The following is a 19,157-nucleotide window of genomic DNA, read 5'->3' as shown; positions in this document are numbered from 1 at the left end:
TGTGTAAACATCCACAGCAGTCGGAGAGGGAGCTGTTACAGGCACTGCAATCGGTAAATGTACTATTTTAAAATAATTGTGAATCTGGTTTTAATAACATTATTTTTTTGTACCTTGATGTAATGATGAAGTTTATTTGTGTACTACCAAATACGTGTTTCAGTTGGTTTTCGTTTAGAATTTATATTATACAATACAATGTAAAGATTTCATTTAATTTGGTAATCTACATTTTCGCTTTACTGTTTTTGAAATTTAGTTTCCATACAGAAAGTATTTTTTGTAATATATTATGCAAAAAACAAACAACAAAATATAGCTAATTTTTATAATGAAATCTACTTTTTATCAAAGTGCATTAACTTCTTAGTGCCAACGATTTATTCAGGTGTCCACTCCTTTTTTTTGCACTCTGGCTTTATACCAACCACACAGTGGCTTAAGTTTGGTTTCAAAAGTGTGTGAGGGGGACATGCCCCCCGTGTAAATTACGCCTGTGCATCCACATATTAGATGGAAATTGGAAATAAAGTATATCTATCTATTATTATTTGTTTATTTAGCAGACGCCTTTATCCAAGGTGACTTTCAGAGACTAGGGTGTGTGAACTATGCATCAGCTGCAGAGTCACTTACAATTACATCTCACCTGAAAGACGGAGCACAAGCAGGTTAAATGACTTGCTCACGGTCACACAATGAGTCAGTGGCTGAGGTGGGATTTGAACCGGGGACCTCCTGGTTACAAGCCCTTTTCTTTCGTCTATCTATCTATCATCTGTCTATTAATCTATCTATCTATCTCTCTATCTGTCTGTCTGTCTGTCTATCTATCTAACTGTGTCTAGCTATGTCAATATGTGGCTGATGAATTACTGTACCATTGCATATTTTAAAATAAAATACAGACAAAATAGGGAAATGCTGCATGGAAAGAAAGACAAATAGGCAATGAGGAGTAGTTGTTAGGGCTCTGGACTCTCGACCGGAGGGTTGTGGGTTCAATCCCAGGTGGGGGACCCTGCTGCTGTAATCTTGAGCAAGGTACTATACCTAGATTGCTCCAGTAAAAACCCAACTGTATAATAATGGGTAATTGTATGTAAATAAATAAATAAAAATAATGTGATATCTTGTAACAATTGTAAGTCACCCTGGATAAGGGCATCTGCTAAGAAATAAATAATAATAAATAATAATGAGAGACTGAGTGCGTTAGGTAAGCGAGCCGCTCAGAGCAGCTCAGTGAAAGAACCCACTAATGGCATGCTCAGCTCCATACCTCCTGAGCAGCTCAGAGTGCTGCAGAGCAGGTTTCATCTGTGATCAGAGTGAGCGGTACTTAATGCTGTGTCGCCTGTTTCCTCAGTTACTGTATGGTGAATGATGGAGGAGTTGCAGGAAAGAGAAGCCCCGCTGGGAGAGATTTCAGAGAATATGGGCATAGAGCAGGCAGACCAGGAGCTTCAAGAGCTGGAGGAGAGCCTATCCAAGATCCAAGTAACAGCATCCCAGATAACATTGTACGTGGGTGTGTTGCCTTGTAATACATGAACTGAGTATCAGAGGACAAACCTCCCAGCTTGGCTTGCAGGAACTGCTTTTGGCTGAAATTCGCGGTCTTATATCAGGTTAAAGCAGGAAGCCTGTTTAAAAGTGTATGCATTGGTTTTATACAAACAATAAAACCAATGCATAAAAAAATGCTGGTGACTTTATTAAGCATGGCAAAAATTAATACAGGATGATTAAGACACACACAATAGGATAATAAAGATACATATTATTTATTTTTAGAGGCTAGAGAGTGCTATTTTAGATTAAATGTGTTTTTTTCTACTTTTGTAACTTTAAAGCTGCAAAAGTCTAACAGTTATGTCCAGTTTTATACTAAAATATGTTTAGTACCTGGCATGTAGTTGATTTTCCAGTTTGTTTACATCCCCCAAAGTAGCTTTAGTCTTTTTGTGCGCTTGCCTCTTTTACTGCCTACAGAAGCAGGAGATTGTGGGTGCAATTTGTAAACTCTACTTTATCTCTGGGAAGCAAAATGTACAGTAAACAGTAGAACAAATCTAATGTTTTTAACAGATTTTATACTGGCAATACTTTTACTTTAAAGACAAAAGTAAAATAAAAAAAAAAACCTTTACAGATGTTTTTTCTCCTTTTAATACATTGAGGGGGAACATACAATAAACCCCTTTGTGTTTATATTATTTCCAGTCATTTGTACTTTTGTCTTTCTATCTCCCCCTCCCTTTCCCTTCTCTGCTCATCCCTGCAGATGTGTGGACAAGCCTGAGATCAACCTGTCTGAGTTCTCGTCCTCTTACACAGAGAACACCCCCAAGGAGAAGCTGCTGCTGTCTTTTGCTGAGAACTTCCGTTATCAGTATTGCCACCTCTACCAGGACCGCAAGCCTCTGTTTCTGAACCCAATGAACGAATGTGGCGTTGAGGTATGTCTCTGAGACAAGCGTGAGGGTAGGTGCAACCTGGGAAAGTGTTCGCTAATGGGCATAAGTCTGCTTAGTCCAGTTAGTCCACTGTGAATGCAGGCCACGGTCCCCGCCTTTTTGGTAATACAATATTGACACTTGGTTAATTGAACTATAGTGGTGTAGACTTTCTTGGAAACCACTGTCTGGTTTGCTTAAACAGCAGTGTGTGTGGAGTAGTGGTTAGGGCTCTGGACTCTTGACCGGAGGGTTGTGGGTTCAATCCCCAGTGGGGGACACTGCTGTTGTACCCTTGAGCAAGGTACTTTACCTAGATTGCTCCAGTAAAAACCCAACTGTATAAATGGGTAATTGTATGTAAAAATAATGTGATATCTGTATAATGTGAAATAATGTATAATGTGATATGTTGTAACAATTGTAAGTTGCCCTGGATAAGGGCGTCTGCTAAGAAATAAATAATAATAATAATAATATGCATGGACTTGTTTTTATGCAAATACAAATCACTTTATTTTACACGCAAGCATACAAGCAGTACAATTTCCAAAAAACAAATAAAAAATGAAGGTTTGTATCAAGTAGTCTTCGGGCTCCAATACATAGACTAAATACAGTAAGGGACAAATGTTTTGACTAGAAGTATTTTTCAATGTCTTCAAAACAGTAACAGGACAGAGAAACACACTGCCCCCCTTTCCCTTTCTCTTTGTCTCACAGAAGTTTGTGAGCACCACACTGCGCCCCACCCTGCTGCCCTACACAGAGATGTACAGCTGGGATGGCTGTGCCAGTTTCGTCAGTGACTACCTCAGAATGGTGCCCCTGGATCCCCCTATCGACCCGGTGAGTGTGTGGGATTACACTAGAACAAGCTGCTTCTACAAAGCAATGTGATTTGTTTAGTCAAGTTTAGTATGGTGCAATGGTTCGGGTGTGGATACACGTTATGGTTGGAGTGCTCTGCTTTCTGTTGCTCCAATTTGGAATTTTATTCACAAAATCATCTTTATCTGGCATTATCTAAGCATGTAGAATCCTAGTTGCCAGCCTGATTCTTAGGAACATAATGCTGTAACCTTTCAACACTGCTGACTTTCCTGCTTCTTACTATTACTATAGACCAGGTGGGATCAAAAATCACTGTCATGTCAAATCAAAGCCAACCAAGCCATATTAACAGTGTTAGGCATGTATTTTGTCTGTTTTAAGGATTAAACAACATGGTTTGCTAACTAAGAGCTGTCAGGCTTTATTTAATACATTTAAAGAACAGGTCAATTTAACACTTTCCAGTGTTTGTGACTGTGGTGTTTCTCCAGCCTCCGGTGTTGTATTCCCCATCAACAGTGCTGAAGAAACAGAAAGGAACCTGCTTCGATTTTGCCAACCTGCTGTGCTCACTCTTGCTCGGTGCCGGCTTCGATGCCTACTGCGTTAGTGGCTATGCTGTGAAGGAGATCTGCCTGCGGGACCAGTCCTGCCAGGAGTGCCCTCTTCTGGAGAAACATGAGCAGGTGCTGGGGGAGAGAAAAGGCTTTTGAGAGAGAGAGAGAGCAGAAGAAAAGTGATAGAACAAGATAGAGTTTGTTAACTGCTGTATGTTGAATATACTTCACTCTCTCAGTCTCAGTAAATACGCTTGGTGCCTCTCTACCAACTAATTGCTATTTATTACAAAGATTATGCTAGAATTAATGCTAAAATCTACATGTAACAACATACAGTAATGGCATTTGAAATGATGCCTTTTAAGAGTACAGTATATGGAGTATATTGTCAAAACATTTACCCTCATTTTTGAAAGAGTTAGTACTGTACTGATACCTTTTTATGTTTTTGTTTTTGTAGGTAGGACGAATTTGGAAACCAATGCCTAAGTGGATGTATGTAGATCCCCTGCAGTGTGTCCTAGTGGATCATTAATATACAGCACTGTTTCTTTCAGGGTGCAGCATCAGAGAAGAATGCCCCGCAGAGGAAATATGCAGTGAAGCCCGCCAGAGACCTGCGCAGTGGCTTTGAGCTGCAGCAGCTGGAGAGGAAGGAGGCAGAGGTCCTTGCTGCCCACGAGAAGAAACGCTTGGAGACAGAGAAACTGGAAGCTGTGAGTATCTCAAAGAAGCAGTGTTAGAGCAGAAAAAACAAGAGAGAGAATTGGATTCAGGGAGCCTGAAGTGATTGAGATATGTCAGGCAGGGTGGCCAGGCTATGTAGAACCGTAGCAGTATGTGTTGTATTGTCTATAAGCTAAGTCTCTTATTAAGTCTCTCTTAAAGTAATTTCTGTTATAGTAAGAGACAACCTACACATGATACATTAGCTTATTACAAGTCACAAAAACAAAGACTGTACTCAGCAACTATTACATATAAAATAGTGGGGTTTTTTTTTTGGTTAAATTTTTTTAAAACAAGTTTATACAAAAAGACAACAAGTACTGAAGAGAACAAACACTATCCCCTCCCACCCCACATCCCCTCCCATCCCACCCACCCACCGCATCTCCCCTGTACCTCCCACCCTGCCACCCAACCACCCACCCACCCCACATCCCCACCCACCACACACACACCCTCTCTCACATGTGTCTTAAATTATTAATAAATCATTGAAAATATAAATAAATATCAAGATAGTAGTAAGACCTTGATCATGTTTGATCCTCCACATCAGTAGGGTGGCAGCTTTAGTTCCATTTACTCTGGCTGAAGACATTTCCAGAAAAATAATGCCTAAGCGCAGCCGCAGCCAATGTCGCTTGGAGAGCTGATGAGGAGGACGCTAGCGTTGGACAATCATTTTCTTTTCATCCATCACGTCTGCCAACCACAGCTTGCGTTCTTTCTCAGAAAACGGAAACCTGGAGTCATCATTCATGAGAATGAAGGCAGGGTCTTGCGGGAAACATCTCCCAATAACAGAGGCAAGGATGTCAGCTACCTGTCCCCAAAAACTCTGCATGTCCAGACAGTCCCACAGCACATGAATCAAGGTTCTGGGTATCCCCGGGTTACACAGATCGCAAAAGGGATCATGTCTCTTGCGAGGCATCATATAGGTTCTGTGACAGATTTTGTAGTGCATAAACTGATGGTTAGGGTTTTTTGACACTCCACAAATATTCTCTCAAACTGCTTCCCAGTCTATAGTTCCAACCCATCATGTTAGATCTTTCTCCCATAGCTTTGCAACAGAAAGAAGAGCAGGTAAGTGTGCTGCCAGAAGCGTATACATGTAGGAGACCATGCCCTTGGACATTGCCCCCATGAACCACTCCACTACAGGATGACATATTAAGTTAGGATCCCAAGGAACCCCATATATTTTCAATGCAGATCTTAATCTGAAATAAAAGAACAGAGTAGTATTGGGAATGTTAAAATGAGAAACAAGGTCCTGGAACTCTAGGACAGCATCATGACCTGCGACATCATCCAACACTAGTATGCCTGACCGGGCTCATGAGTCAAGGGTAAAGGGTCTACCACCAGATAAAAGAGTAGAATTATTCCAAATGGGCGAGTGTCTGTGCCATTTAACCTTGAGACCCAAGAATTTTTCCACTACAAGAAATGTTTGCAAAGTATACGCAATTATGGGGCCAAAGAGCAGTGAACACTTACTGTAAGTGAGACCAGAGAACAATAAATCTTGTAGTCTAATGGGTGATGTTAATTCCTGCTCTATTTCTTTCCATGAAGAATGCACAGTTGAGTTCATCCAATAATTTAGTGCCCGTAATTGAAAAGGCAAGTGGTATCATTTGTATAAATTATAATAAGTTTGTGGCTTGTTACATTGTAATACAGACCAGTCATTCCAGGTAACCTTTCTCAATAAAGAGTTGAGTTTTAAACAATAGTTCCCTGGAGGAGGCAGTGGGAGCATTAAGCTAATAAAATTAATAGGCGGGAGGATATTCATTTTAATCAAAGCAATATGGGCAGGAACCGATGCTGGTAGTAACATCCATCTGCTTAAGTCACTCTCATTTTTTTTTATTACATTCGTATAATTTTTTGGCAATTGCACAAATAGAGGGATGTATCCCAATACCCAGAAAGATCACTTGGGGTGCAATCAGAATGATGGGAGAGATATTAATTCTGCTTGCTTCAGCATTGAGTAATATGACATCGATTTTGACCAGTAAAAAAAAAAAATAGTGTTGTTTTTTTAACTTTAAAATTGTGTCATATTTTTTGTGTATGGGAGGACATTCATACACAAGATAATGTGACAGACTAGGGGGAAGAGGAGAGAAAAATGTCGTCCAGGAGGGGCTAAAGGACTACATCCCCCAGAATGCCACGAGAGGGAGCCAGGATGAGGTTCACCTGGCTCTAATTATGAATGAATGCCACCTGCCTGCTATTAGCTATGTTTGTTCAGGGCAGTCTCCAGTCTGTGTGAAGGGAGAGGCTGTCAGTGCAACGAGACCTATGTGGTTTAAAAAAAAATAAATAAATAAATAATTAAAAAAAGGTAATGTGAAAAACCTTTTTGTTTGTGTGTGTTTCCAAGTGTTTTGTTAATCGGTAAATGGCTTAGCTGTCTGATGGTAGGTAGTGCTGTGGAAAAAGTTTAGTTAGCGCTCCAAAACGGAGTTAGGTGTTTGTCTTTGTTTTTGTTTTGTTTTGGTCTACGTTCTTTTTTCTGTACATAATAAATACTGCACGAAAGTGCTTCAGACCTTCAGCTCTTGTGTCTGGGTCTGCTTTTAAGGGGCTACGAACCTTGAAAATAAGTGAGATCTTTCACATTAAGTTCAGGAATTTTGTCGACTCCTAAACAGAGATTTCTTGATTTTTCATACATGATTTCTAATCCACTAAATGTATAATGGTAGGGAGGGTATCTGTAACCCTTGTGTCTGTAACCAAAGGCATGCGTTTGTTCCAATATGTAGGCATGCGTAGGGTCCTAATAACGTTTTTAGAAATTGTTACTGCTTATCTGAGTTTGCACTGACTCATTGTTCCAGGAGCGGCAGCAGCCCCCTCCGGACCCCTTGCTTGGTCTGCGGGTGCACTGCTGGGTGCTGGTCCTGGCAGGGAGGCGTGAGGTCCCGGAGAACTTCTACATTGACCCACTGTCGGGGCGCAGCTTTGGGACAAAGGATGAGAGTTTCCTGGGGATTGAGAGCATCTGGAACCACCAAAACTATTGGGTCAACATGCAGAACTGCAGATACGGCTGCAAGGTGAGTACTTTTTTTTTTTTTATTATTGTGTTTCATTGTTTAAGGCATACAGTAGTTGAGAGTGTGACTTTGTTTCTGACCTTGTATTCTTTTGCAGGAGCTGACCTTTGACTTGGGCGACCCTGTAAAGTGGGAATTCCTGCTGTTTGGGACAGGGAAACCCCTGCTACTCATCCCTGACATGGAAGAGATAGATGATGAGGTATGAGTAAGCTGGGTTAGAGGAGATGGGAGGCAGTGATTTGAGCCTAGGGACTGAGAGGCAGAGTGGTTTAGATCTGAGGGACGGATTCAGTGTGGTCTAGTCGCTGGAGCTGAGGGACTGGAAGGCAGAGTGGCTTAGTGTTTAGATCTGAGGGACTGGGATTCAGTGTGGTCTAGTCGCTAGAGCTGAGGGACTGGAAGGCAGAGTGGCTCAGTGTTTAGAGCTGAGGGCCTGGGAGGCAGAGTGGTCTAGTGTTTAAAGTTGAGGGACTGGAGGTCAGTGTGGTGTAGTGGTTACAGATGAAAAACTGGGAGACAGTGTCGTCTAGGGCTTGTAGTTAAAACTGTAGTTACAACCAAGGAGTGGAAGGGAGCATGAATTGTTCATTAGACTATTCTGGAGAAAAAAGGTTTTAAAAAATTAGCTAGTCACTGTCAGTGCCTAATCTTGTTTGCTGATCTGCAGGAGGAGAAAGAAGAACCAAAGGTGTTTGATATGCCTCCCTCGTGGGTAGAAAAGATTGAGATCTCCCCAAAAGGTAAGTCTACCTGCTTACTGACCCCTTACTTAGAGAAACAGGATAGACTACAGGCATGGCTAGTATAATTGTAGTTCTTTAATAAATAATACCAGAGCATAGAGCCCAGTCAGGGAACACTATAGATCTTATTGCATGGTCGAGAGTTGTAGTGTTTACAGATGCTGTCTGAACAGGTGTGTCTTGAGGAGGTGCCGGAAGGTGGTCAGGGACTGAGCAGTCCTGATATCCATGGGTAGGTCATTATACCACTGAGGGGCAAGGGTGGAGGAGCGGGCTCTGGAGGCGGGGGAGCAGAGGGGGGGTACAGCTAGTCTGCCGGAGGTGGAGGAGTAGAGCGGGCGAGAGGGGGTGAAGGGAGAAATGATGGAGATAGGAAGGAGCAGAATGGGGAAGACAGCGATAGGCGAGTACAAGAGTTTTGAATTGGCTGCGAGCAGTGATAGGGAGCCAGTGCAGAGAACGGAGCAGCGGTGTAGCGTGAGAGAAACGGGGAAGGGAGAAGACAAGGTAAGCAGCAGAGGTTTGGATGAGCTGGAGTGGGACGGGTAGCAGAGGCAGGAAGGCTGGCCAGGAGGGAGTTGCAGTAGTCAAGGCAGGGCAGTACCAGGGCCTGAACTAGGAGCTGTGTGGAGTAATCAGTGAGGAAGGACAAATTCTGTGTATTAAGGACTTGCACACCTAGAGAGGGTGACCACAATGTGGGAAATGATTGTAACGGTACAGTATTTAAAATGAATTAGTATGGTTAAAACTGAATGTGCTTAGTAATAGATCTGTATATTATATACAATTCAAAGAGGACTCGCTGCTTTATAGAAATCCCAGTAGCCCAGTTAAGAGAAGCTGAAAAGCTGAACAAGCTGAAAAGGAAACATTCCCAATTAAAAACAGTGCACTTCATAGATTTTAACAGGGTTATAACTGGTTTTGTCGTGCCCTCCCACCCTCTCTTTATATATTTTGTTGATGCACTTAATATATTGATTATTTCTCATAAAAATACAGTATGTGTAACTGTCCCTGTGTATTAAATGAAACTAGACAAAATAAAGCCGTCTGTTCTTGCCTAGACATGGAGACACGCTGCCCTGGAGGTCGGAAGGTGGTTCAGTACAGGAAGGCCAAGCTGGAGAAGTTTGCTCCCTATCTGATAAGAGGTGGACTTGTCACCCGCCTCACAACCTTCAGGGATATCGAATGTAAGGATACAGAGTGGCAATTATACTTTATATTTCTATATACATGTCATAATATTTAATATGCATCTGTAAATGTATTTAAATTACACAAGAACAGTAAAAAGTGAGAGATATACATCATTTGTTTTATTTTTAATCTCAGAAAATCTCTATTTGTAAGTCAGTAACCACCCAGCTGCTTGACATGCTTTCAAACAGTAACATGCTTTTACCCAGAAGACATAGCTGGGGTGAAATTTACTTTGAAAGTGAAGTGAACTAGTAACAGTCTACCTGGGAATATAGCATGGAAGCTGATAACTTTTTTTTAACCTAGTGTACTACTAGATATGATCTAAAATGAAAATACATGATTGCTTAACATGTAAGATTTCTGGAAGTATTTGTTTGTTACAACCACTTAAATGGGGGATTTATTAAAAGTATGTCTCAAATCATTTGTAATCATTTTTATACCCGGTGCTGAGTCTACTAGACAACCTGCTTCAGAGCCATGGATAATCTGAATCCTGCTGATGGAGTAAATTGTGGATGTAAATCGTCTCAATTTGACAAGTTCTTTAGCTGTCTTTGTGTTTGCAGGTACCAAGGTGTTAGAAGTGAAGGAGTATTTCCAACACAGGCAGGATCACCTGGAGAAGAGAGAGTTGAATAAGGGGAGTGGTGTGACCGTGGAACACTTCGGTCCGGGACGATCCCACGCACTGAAATGTAAAAGAATGTCTCTCTCTTTAATAAGAATAAGAGGATGTAATTCATCCCTATCATGATCCCTGGTCGATCCTGTCACTGCTATACCTGTAAAAGCAGACCACCATGAACTATGTCCAGTTAGAAATACTAAAAGAATCTTAAAACATTCAATGACAAACATTCCACTAGAATTCTTTTTCAATGTCTTCAATGTTGAAACTAATTTTGATATAAGTATGGGAGTCAAAAGCCCCTGAATAAGCACAGCACCCTTTGGACGTTCATGGAGTATTCTGTTTATTAGCAAATACAAGCAAGTCTAAACTTTAAACAGCTAAATTCCAGGAATTATGCATTGTAATTTGGAACCGTATGATTCACCCAGTCATTCTGTCACTAGATTTAATTTAATTGAAGGACTATTAAAAAAGATTTACTTTGTAGCATTGAATACAAAAAAATATTTAACATTAGAACATCAAAACATTTTTTTTATAATAAGGTAAATTCAGTAACCTGTGTTCAAGAAGGTCCTTAGCAAGATTTGTCGTAAGTGGAGAAAGCGAGTCTATGCATCACCACTATACCCCCCTGGTAGGAATAGACAGCCCCTGTGGGGGGTAATAAGATTAAGTTGTTTTTCATGACATAAGAAAGTTTACAAACGAGAGGAGGCCATTCGGCCCATCTTGCTCGTTTGGTTGTTAGTAGCTTATTGATCCCAGAATCTCATCAAGCAGCTTCTTGAAGGATCCCAGGGTGTCAGCTTCAACAACATTATGACATCCTACAGTAATTGCATTCCTTACAGTTGGGCTCAGTGCAACATTTTTCATGCAATACTGGTTGCAAGAGTGCATTGATATGTATTTGTATTGAACCTGTATTTTCACAAATGCTTGTTGTTGTTAATTAGAAAAATATGCTGTTCAGTTTTTATTCACAATGGTAAGTCAGAAGACAAGGACTGCTAGTATGATTGTGAATTAATCTATTTAATTAATTATGATTGTGGATGGGCAATTGCTTGGCTATTGGACAAGGCAACTGAAAACACCATTTGACACATGAACGTCATTAAAGGTAGGCAACTGGGATACATTTATAGCTTGTTTATTTATTAGGAGAGTGCTGTTCAAGTGTTGGGGGCTGTCTCTCCTCATAAACTCAGGTTAACAAACTCCAATACTTACTGTCATTTTTGACCCCCTCCCAGCTCACCGGTATTTGATACCAGTGCCTGAAACGGAACGGCAGATGGACTTCTACAGCAAGGCTCGAGCAGATGGGCTGGCCAGACGGGTGGAGACGTCCTCGGAGATGACGGAGACCTTTGAGAACCGGCCAGATTTTCTCTACTACCGGCACGTGCTCTTTGGGAAGAGGTTGAAGAAACTAGCGCCTGCCAACTCCAACGATCCTGTCACACGATCCATACTGGTACTCCTTTATTGCGTACTTTAATTAAGAGCGTAGCAGCTTGTTTTGTACACTGTTATTTAAAGAATTATTCCCATTAATGAAAAGGAATGCAATTTGGGGTCTGGTTAGAAGGGTATTAGATATGTGGTATTTAAGATTAAGCACTGGTTTTAGCTGAATCTAATGCAAATGTTTAATTTATGAATTTAGTACTGCTCCATCTAAACCTTTTCCATGTGAGAAGCTGCTTCTAATAGTTAAATGTGTTTAATGTTATACTAAAATTAATTCATGTGTTTAACACAGCAAGAAAGTAAGAATAATGCTTAATAATGAGGAATTAGAAAGATATTTTTTTTACTTTCTTTTGTAGAAAATTACAGAGTGTTTTCACCGAAACCGGGAGAAGATCGCAAATGAGGATGTTGCCAAGAAGGTTTTCCTGATTTCAGAGCTGCGGATCCAGTTGACTTACCATCGAGAGGATGACCTCATTGTGCCATCGTGGCGAGAGTTCGTAAAGCCACCCACCTCAGAAGACAAGAGAGATCAGAGTGTGATCTACACGCCAGACATGGCCACCACCTTCCAGGTAACATGACCTGACTACAGGTATAATTCAAATTTAATCCAGAGTTTAAATGGCACAGCAATCATGCACACCATTCTAGTTCTGCACTGGGCGGCACAATCTTAAAAATGACTCAATTATAAAGTTCACGCTTGGTAACGCGCAAGAGCTCAAAAAATAGTTTGCATCTACAGCACTTGATTTTGTCATTTCAGGCCTTAATTCAATTCAGTTGTGATGAAACTTGTTGGATGGGAACAAACTATGAGAGCCACTGATGTAGAGACAGATTGAATTTAAAATTATATTGCAGTTATGATATATCGCCACAACAAAAGTTACACAACTGACTTCATTGTCAGTTTACTGCCTCAGCACTGAAACTGTCAGTGACGCATATGAGAGGAAAATTGTCTTACAATTTGCTGTTTAGAAACACTCAATGCAAAAGTTGACTGCCATTGATTCGTAAGGACAGCTTTTCTTGTTTTGAAATCAATACATTAATGAATTGATTTATTGAATACATGTCAATAAATACTTCTTAAAGGCAATTACAAGTACAAGTAAAAGGTTCTGCACACCCCTACAGATAAGTATTCCTGATGGATCAACCTTTTTCTAGCAAGGCAACAACCATGCTGCGGTCCATATGGTCAACTAATGAGTTCTCTTGAAAATCCTGAAAGGTTTGGAGAGGATTGCGGAATTTTTTGGATTCGGTTTGTCGATATACAAATCTGAGCCCCAAAAAACATTAATTATATCTTGTACCAAGATAAAAATGCAAACTATCGTGCCCCCGATTTGCGGTACAAAACAGGTAGATTGAATCCACCCCTAGTAGCACCTGGATGATCAGTCATGTCTTATTCTCTGATTTTAGGTGAACCCTACGGAGAAACACAGCAAGAACCTGTTTTTATATGAGACTCTGATTTCCCTGCTGAAGGAAGAGGCGCAGGCCAAGCAACAAGTTAAGGAGTCAGAAATTGAGGTACAGTTACAATTCTGGTCCCGGGAAGTTTGTTGCATTTCCATTGCAGGACCATGCACAGGCAGAGCAGAGCCCTTGAAACTGATTCCACACAATATAGCACATTTTGATGAAACAGCAAACACAATTCATAGCAAAGAGTTAGTAATATTAGTAAATTGGTAATAAAGCAACAAAGCCCGGATTTCTGTGTCTTTTTTTCTTCTTAATAATAACATTATTGTCCCAAATATATTTAGTTCACTAGCTATGTTTTAGTTAGACTCATTACATGTGCAGCTGAGTGCTATTTTCTTGCTGCAGAAAGACAGCATCTTTTTACAATTTTTTTATATATATTAGATCATTAGCTATAAATATATTTTTTAATGGTTAATTTTTTAAAAAATGTATTCAGGATTTCCAATTTAACGTAAGTTAAAAAATAGCTCATTGGTTCTTTACCACATATCATAACCTATCAAACAGACCTCTATTTAGTGTCTTAACAATATTTTCTGAATCATGGCGCTTTTAAATTTAAACCAATATTGTGTTATATTATGAGGCCAGTGGAAATGTACTTCATGGGCCGCATGTATCTGTGGAAACTGGCTCAGCCTCAGATGAAGGTGGATTGTATAGCATCTTTACAATCAGAGCCAATGCTCAGGCATAGAAGCTGAGATTGTGAAAAAGATAGCATCCTTACTATATGTGCAAAATAATTTTTAGAGCAGAGAGCCCTGGAATTAGGTTAAAATGTTGAAAGTAATATGAACCATTGTGGCAGTGTGCCCCGCCCCTGTGCGTATTTTGTGTTATATGTTGCGTGTGGTGTGTTAATGTTGGTGTATAGGTATTGGTGCACGGGATATAATGGGGCTATGTGGAGCACGAGTGATTTAAAATGTATATTTGTAATATGTATTTAGGCACAGGGCACTTAGGGTTGTGTGTTCAGGGCGAAAGAACGGGAGAGAGTGAGGAAATAATAATAATAATAATAATAATAATAATAATAGCAATTGCTACGTCGTGCTGGAGGACCAGCATGGTACTTGTTTGTTTAGTGTTTGTCCCCTGTTTGTTAGTGTCTATTCGTTTTGTTTGTCTATTTATTTTGGCCATGTTCTGTTTTGTTCAACCTTTTATTTTCTGTATGTTAATAAAACACTGAGTGCAACAGCGCCTCAGTTTCGCCCGCAGTTGCTGTGTGTTTTGGTTTCATTTCCTGGCCTGATGTCACCCCTACAGCCAGCCTGTTCACAACCAACTTATTCTAAAATAAGATGGATTATACAGTACTATCAAAGACAGTGGCTGTAGATTAAGTTTAATTCTTTTGCTGCTTTCTAGACAGCAGTTTCAAAGTCCTTGTAAAGTGATAAAAAGGCAGTGCCCTTAATGCAAGGGGCAGTGGCTGGGCTAGAGAATAACAAAAGAAATCCTAAGTGCAGCGTATCCTCATGGTATGTTGGTTTAAGTTTTTCAGAAAGCTTATTTTCTGAGAAATTTATTGCCCATGATGACCCATGATATGTGATTAAGAGTTGGATATAGGTTTAAAAATATACTTCTGCAATACAGACAACATGGGACACAGCAAAGGTACCATAATGTTTTTCTTTCTAATTTTGCAGGGTGTTCTGTAACACTTTGCATATTGTTAATGACTCTTGTATGACTTTTCCCCCTCCCAAACTGAGCAAATGAGAAGGAGAAAAAAGACAAGGCTGTGAAAAACAAAATGCAGTTAAGTCAGGGTTGTTCTTTGGTTGCTCATTTTGGGAAACACCACATTTAAATCCCTTTCTGCTGTAGGTACGTGAAATCCTGTCGCAACGCAATCAGGAGGAGATTGTAAGCGAGCTGACCATTTCAGTGTACGACACTGCCAGGAATGAGAAGGCACGCACACACCGTGAGGAGATGGTGAGCAAGAAATACAAACCCTAAATTCTTGTCAAAGTTCTAGATCCCCAGTTGATCACCTAGTACAAAAACTACTGGGTTGAGTACAGATTTGGTTTGAATCTCTGTTGTGTCATGGCTAAGGCACACAGGAGGTGCTGTATTGGCCTTTTCCACTTTCATGGCTTGAGGAAGAAAATTGAGATACTTTTGCCTTACTGCGCCATAGCGACTTTTATACCAGTCCAGGCCAGGAGACCCACTGTGAATCTCAGCCCACTCTCGACTGGTCAACAACCAGTATAAGCTTGCTGCTTTACTATCAGATTGGAGTCTTCATCCTGGGGAGGCCAGATTATCACTGTCAGTTCACATGCTATGACTTTCCTCATTAAATTGGGGTTATTGAGTCTTGCAGTGGTTTGTATCATTATGCTGAAATTGATTGTGGGTGAGTGGACCAAAATATTGCTGTTATTTTGTTCCCAAAAAAGTAATAAATAATACAATGTAAAATAATTCTGAATGTATGTAAAAATTGGAATTAAAAAACAAATAATAATTTATACATATTTATACTTATGAAAATGAGGAAATCCACAGGAAAAACGAGCTTGGCAAAGCTTGCCTGGTGAGCAAGCTCACATTGTTTTCAAAACGGGCTGCATCAGTTACAACCGAGTTTCACAACTCTACAAGCCTACAAGTTAACTGTAGAACAGCTTGCTGCAGCTCTATTCACTACAGCATGTCAAAGATTGTCATCTCTTCTTGTGTATCTCCTGCCTTTTCCCTGTGTAATTAAGTGCATGTGCTAAACCTGCAGGAGCGAGAAGAGTATGAGGAGAGGCTACGGCAGGCAGAGAAAGAGCTAGATTTCCTGGCTCCATTCTTGACTCGGATGGGAGAACCCGAAAACCTGTCCCGCCAGATGGCCCTCCAACTCCGGGAAGAGTGCCTGACAGACCTCAAACAGCGCCTCATCGACAAAGCCAACCTCATCCAAGCTCGCTTCGAGAAGGTCAGGCCCTTTCAATGACAGCGCACCCAAACACTTCTAGTCATAGCGATTTCCATTGCATTTATTACTTTTCTTTTATTATACTGAGTGCTTAATAGTTATGCATGATATCCCTGAATAAACCGCTCAACCCATTTTGAAGAAACTTGGAATGGGCATTCCTTCCCACAAGCTGTTGGAGACTATGGTGACCTAGTTCTAGTTCTGGTCTATATCTGCCTGCCCAAGTCTGGATATCTGTTACAAACAAGTTGTTTTTATCTTACAATTACATACAGTACGTTTCCATAGTACTGACACAAGAAGTACTTCAGGTCGGGTTTTGAGGTGCATTATTTTTTGATGCACCTTTTTTTATACTCTTGAACATGGAAACCACATATATATTACTGAGACATTTATACACACATTAGGTTGAACTGAATTAAATTGAATGGTAGTGATGCAAACTGAGTGTCAGCTTCCCTCTTATTCCCATCCAGGAGACCCAGGAGCTGCAGAAGAAGCAGCAGTGGTACCAGCAGAACCAGATGTCCATGACCAAGGAAGACGAGGATGCATATCTGTCCTACTGCTCAGACACTATGTTCCGCATACACATCCTGGAACTGCGCCTCAACAGGTAGGGCAGGAACACAACAGTGTGGAGATCTTAACAAGCCCTCCGATACCTGCTGTAGAAAACAGACATTGTAAGGACATGTGGAGGCTCCTTGGGCATATTGGTTAATAATGTATGTTTACATATGACAATTCTGACTCCACACTCAAAATAGACCTGTTAACTTGTTTTCTGGTTCCAGACACAAGGAGCAGGCCCCTCAGAAGTACCTGGCTTTGGAGGAGAAAGTGAGGAGAGACCCCCGGCTGATTGAGCACCTCCAGCTCTGGTGATCAACTGAGCCCTAATGAATATCTGTGACATCCACCCCCAAACTAATTCTGTCCAGTTCATGATTGCAGGATTCCTTTTCTGTTACACAGATGTGTTTTTAGTATGTTGGGATTTCCATTACTTTTGGGGTTTACATAACCTCCAAGTTTCAGTTCATTACAGAGTGATACATAAAAATGGGAAAGAGCACTCACTCCCCTGGAGCTCAGCTGGGAGAATGTGTAATTATTGGGACATTTACACTGGATCTGTCAGGAACCTATTTCAAAGACTGGGGACTTACAAACAAAATGCAGTGAAACAAATAAAAACAGCAATGAAAACAATAAACTGTGTTCTTATATTTATTTTAAATGTAAATATATACTAATTATATATTTTTGGTGTTTTGCATATATATTTTTTGAACTATAAGAAAGTAAGAAATATATCGTCGGATATGAAACTTTACTTTAGAAGTGATTATGATTGTGAAACACTGTTTAAAGCTTAATTTCTAAAAAATAATGAAGTTGCTTTCATGGTTTGGTTTAAATGATCTTATGTACAATATTCAATGAATCCAATTTTTTTTTAAATAGGAAGAACAGGGGACCTATGTTTTTTGTTGGTTTTTTTTTTTCATATTTCTGTTTCCAGCTCTGTAATCAATGCTCCATTGAGCCTGAGAATTAAAAAGAGGAGGCAAATGTGTCTAACTGGTTTTTCCATTGTCAGTAAAATAAAGTAAGTTTTTTTTTTTTTATGTTCTTAATACTGCATGTCATTCTTTTGAAGTCTTTGTACACTGTGGGGTCTATTCACAAATCTTTAACACAGGATTTATCCTGAATAAATGTTTGATATTCATGAAATCTGTTTTACACAGCTGTTGACTTCTTTAAAAGATCAAAATGGTGTCCCACATGACCAGAAAAAAATAAGTATTGATGCTATGTTCCTGAGAGCTTTGTTATACTATACATTATTTGTTCATAACACACAGCATTATTTAAAATCTCACTCCCAGATAAAACCAGGCAAATCTCAGGGACATGACTCCACACTCACAGTATTGTCATTACCAGTGGCTTTTACTAGCTGGGACTTCCTTTGAACTGACATGGCTGTCCCATGACCCTTCTGTACAAAAGCCATTGCTAACCATTATTAAAGTACACCTGGATGTATACAATTTTAGTATTGCTAATATGCTTTCTACAAAAGGTGTGCAGCAATTCACTGCAGTTATTGCATTTACAGAATTAGGTTTTCTTGCATGAGCCCAACTTTGAAAACACTTTGGTAAAGACTGAAGCATTGGTTTTGGTATTTAGAATATCGCAGGGAATCAGAAAAAGGCAATACTTGTTTAAGTCATGTGCTGTTTACATGCATGGATATATAGTGGGGTTCCTGCAACACAGCTACCTGTATGCAAAACAGAGTATCCCACCAAGTTAAAATAAATACATAACGAGTGGAGATATACAGAGTTTCCACTCCAAACTTTAGTCTGCTCTAGTCGTATAGGGAAGTTAAAACAACACAGTAATGAAAAAATCCAATGTACTAGTATGTGTATTACTTTCCCTTCTATCCTCATAATACAGGGTTATGTGAATGCAAAAATGTTACAAAAACATCCTTAGGGAAACACTGATGGCTAATTTATTCAGGAGACTATCAACAGCCTACACACCTTAATGAGATTGTATATATATATAGTCATCTCCAAAATTATTGGCACCCTTGATAAAGATGAACAAAAAAGGCTGTATAAAATAAACAACACAGGTAATGAGCTATATTTTATGCTCAAATTTATGGGAAAACCATATTATTTTATTCTAATACAATTGCTCAGAGAAAAAGTTTTTTTTATTAACAAGTAATACAATTTTTTCTCAAAAAGATAGGTGTCAGAATTATTGGCACCCCTAAAGATTCTTATAAATAAAATCAAACAAAATTAAATCTGCATTAACATTCTACTTCTTTAAGTTCATCTCATTCTTAAGGAACTGTATTGTGGCCTTCCATATACCTTTATATACCTTTAGGACAATAATT

General features: G+C 39.8%; 1 protein-coding gene across 1 annotated transcript; it reads left to right on the top strand.

Moving 5' to 3' along the window:
- Nucleotides 1-2: 2 nt before the first annotated feature.
- On the top strand, nucleotides 3-17,846 carry ccdc135 (coiled-coil domain containing 135). The gene is made up of 18 exons (XM_058992605.1): nucleotides 3-53; nucleotides 1,370-1,523; nucleotides 2,288-2,462; nucleotides 3,183-3,308; nucleotides 3,785-3,979; nucleotides 4,411-4,569; nucleotides 7,450-7,668; nucleotides 7,766-7,870; nucleotides 8,339-8,411; nucleotides 9,485-9,613; nucleotides 10,196-10,324; nucleotides 11,523-11,746; nucleotides 12,102-12,320; nucleotides 13,186-13,296; nucleotides 15,100-15,210; nucleotides 16,016-16,210; nucleotides 16,693-16,832; nucleotides 17,014-17,846. The coding sequence occupies exons 2-18, from the start codon at nucleotides 1,384-1,386 to the stop codon at nucleotides 17,102-17,104; spliced, it is 2,541 nt and encodes an 846-aa protein (XP_058848588.1). The 5' UTR covers nucleotides 3-53; nucleotides 1,370-1,383; the 3' UTR covers nucleotides 17,105-17,846.
- Nucleotides 17,847-19,157: the final 1,311 nt, after the last annotated feature.

The sequence above is a fragment of the Acipenser ruthenus genome, chromosome 19 (assembly GCF_902713425.1).
Source record: "Acipenser ruthenus chromosome 19, fAciRut3.2 maternal haplotype, whole genome shotgun sequence".
NCBI classification, from domain to species: domain Eukaryota; kingdom Metazoa; phylum Chordata; class Actinopteri; order Acipenseriformes; family Acipenseridae; genus Acipenser; species Acipenser ruthenus.
Note: the sequence above shows the minus strand (reverse complement) of the source record. Positions and strands in the feature narration are given on the sequence as shown.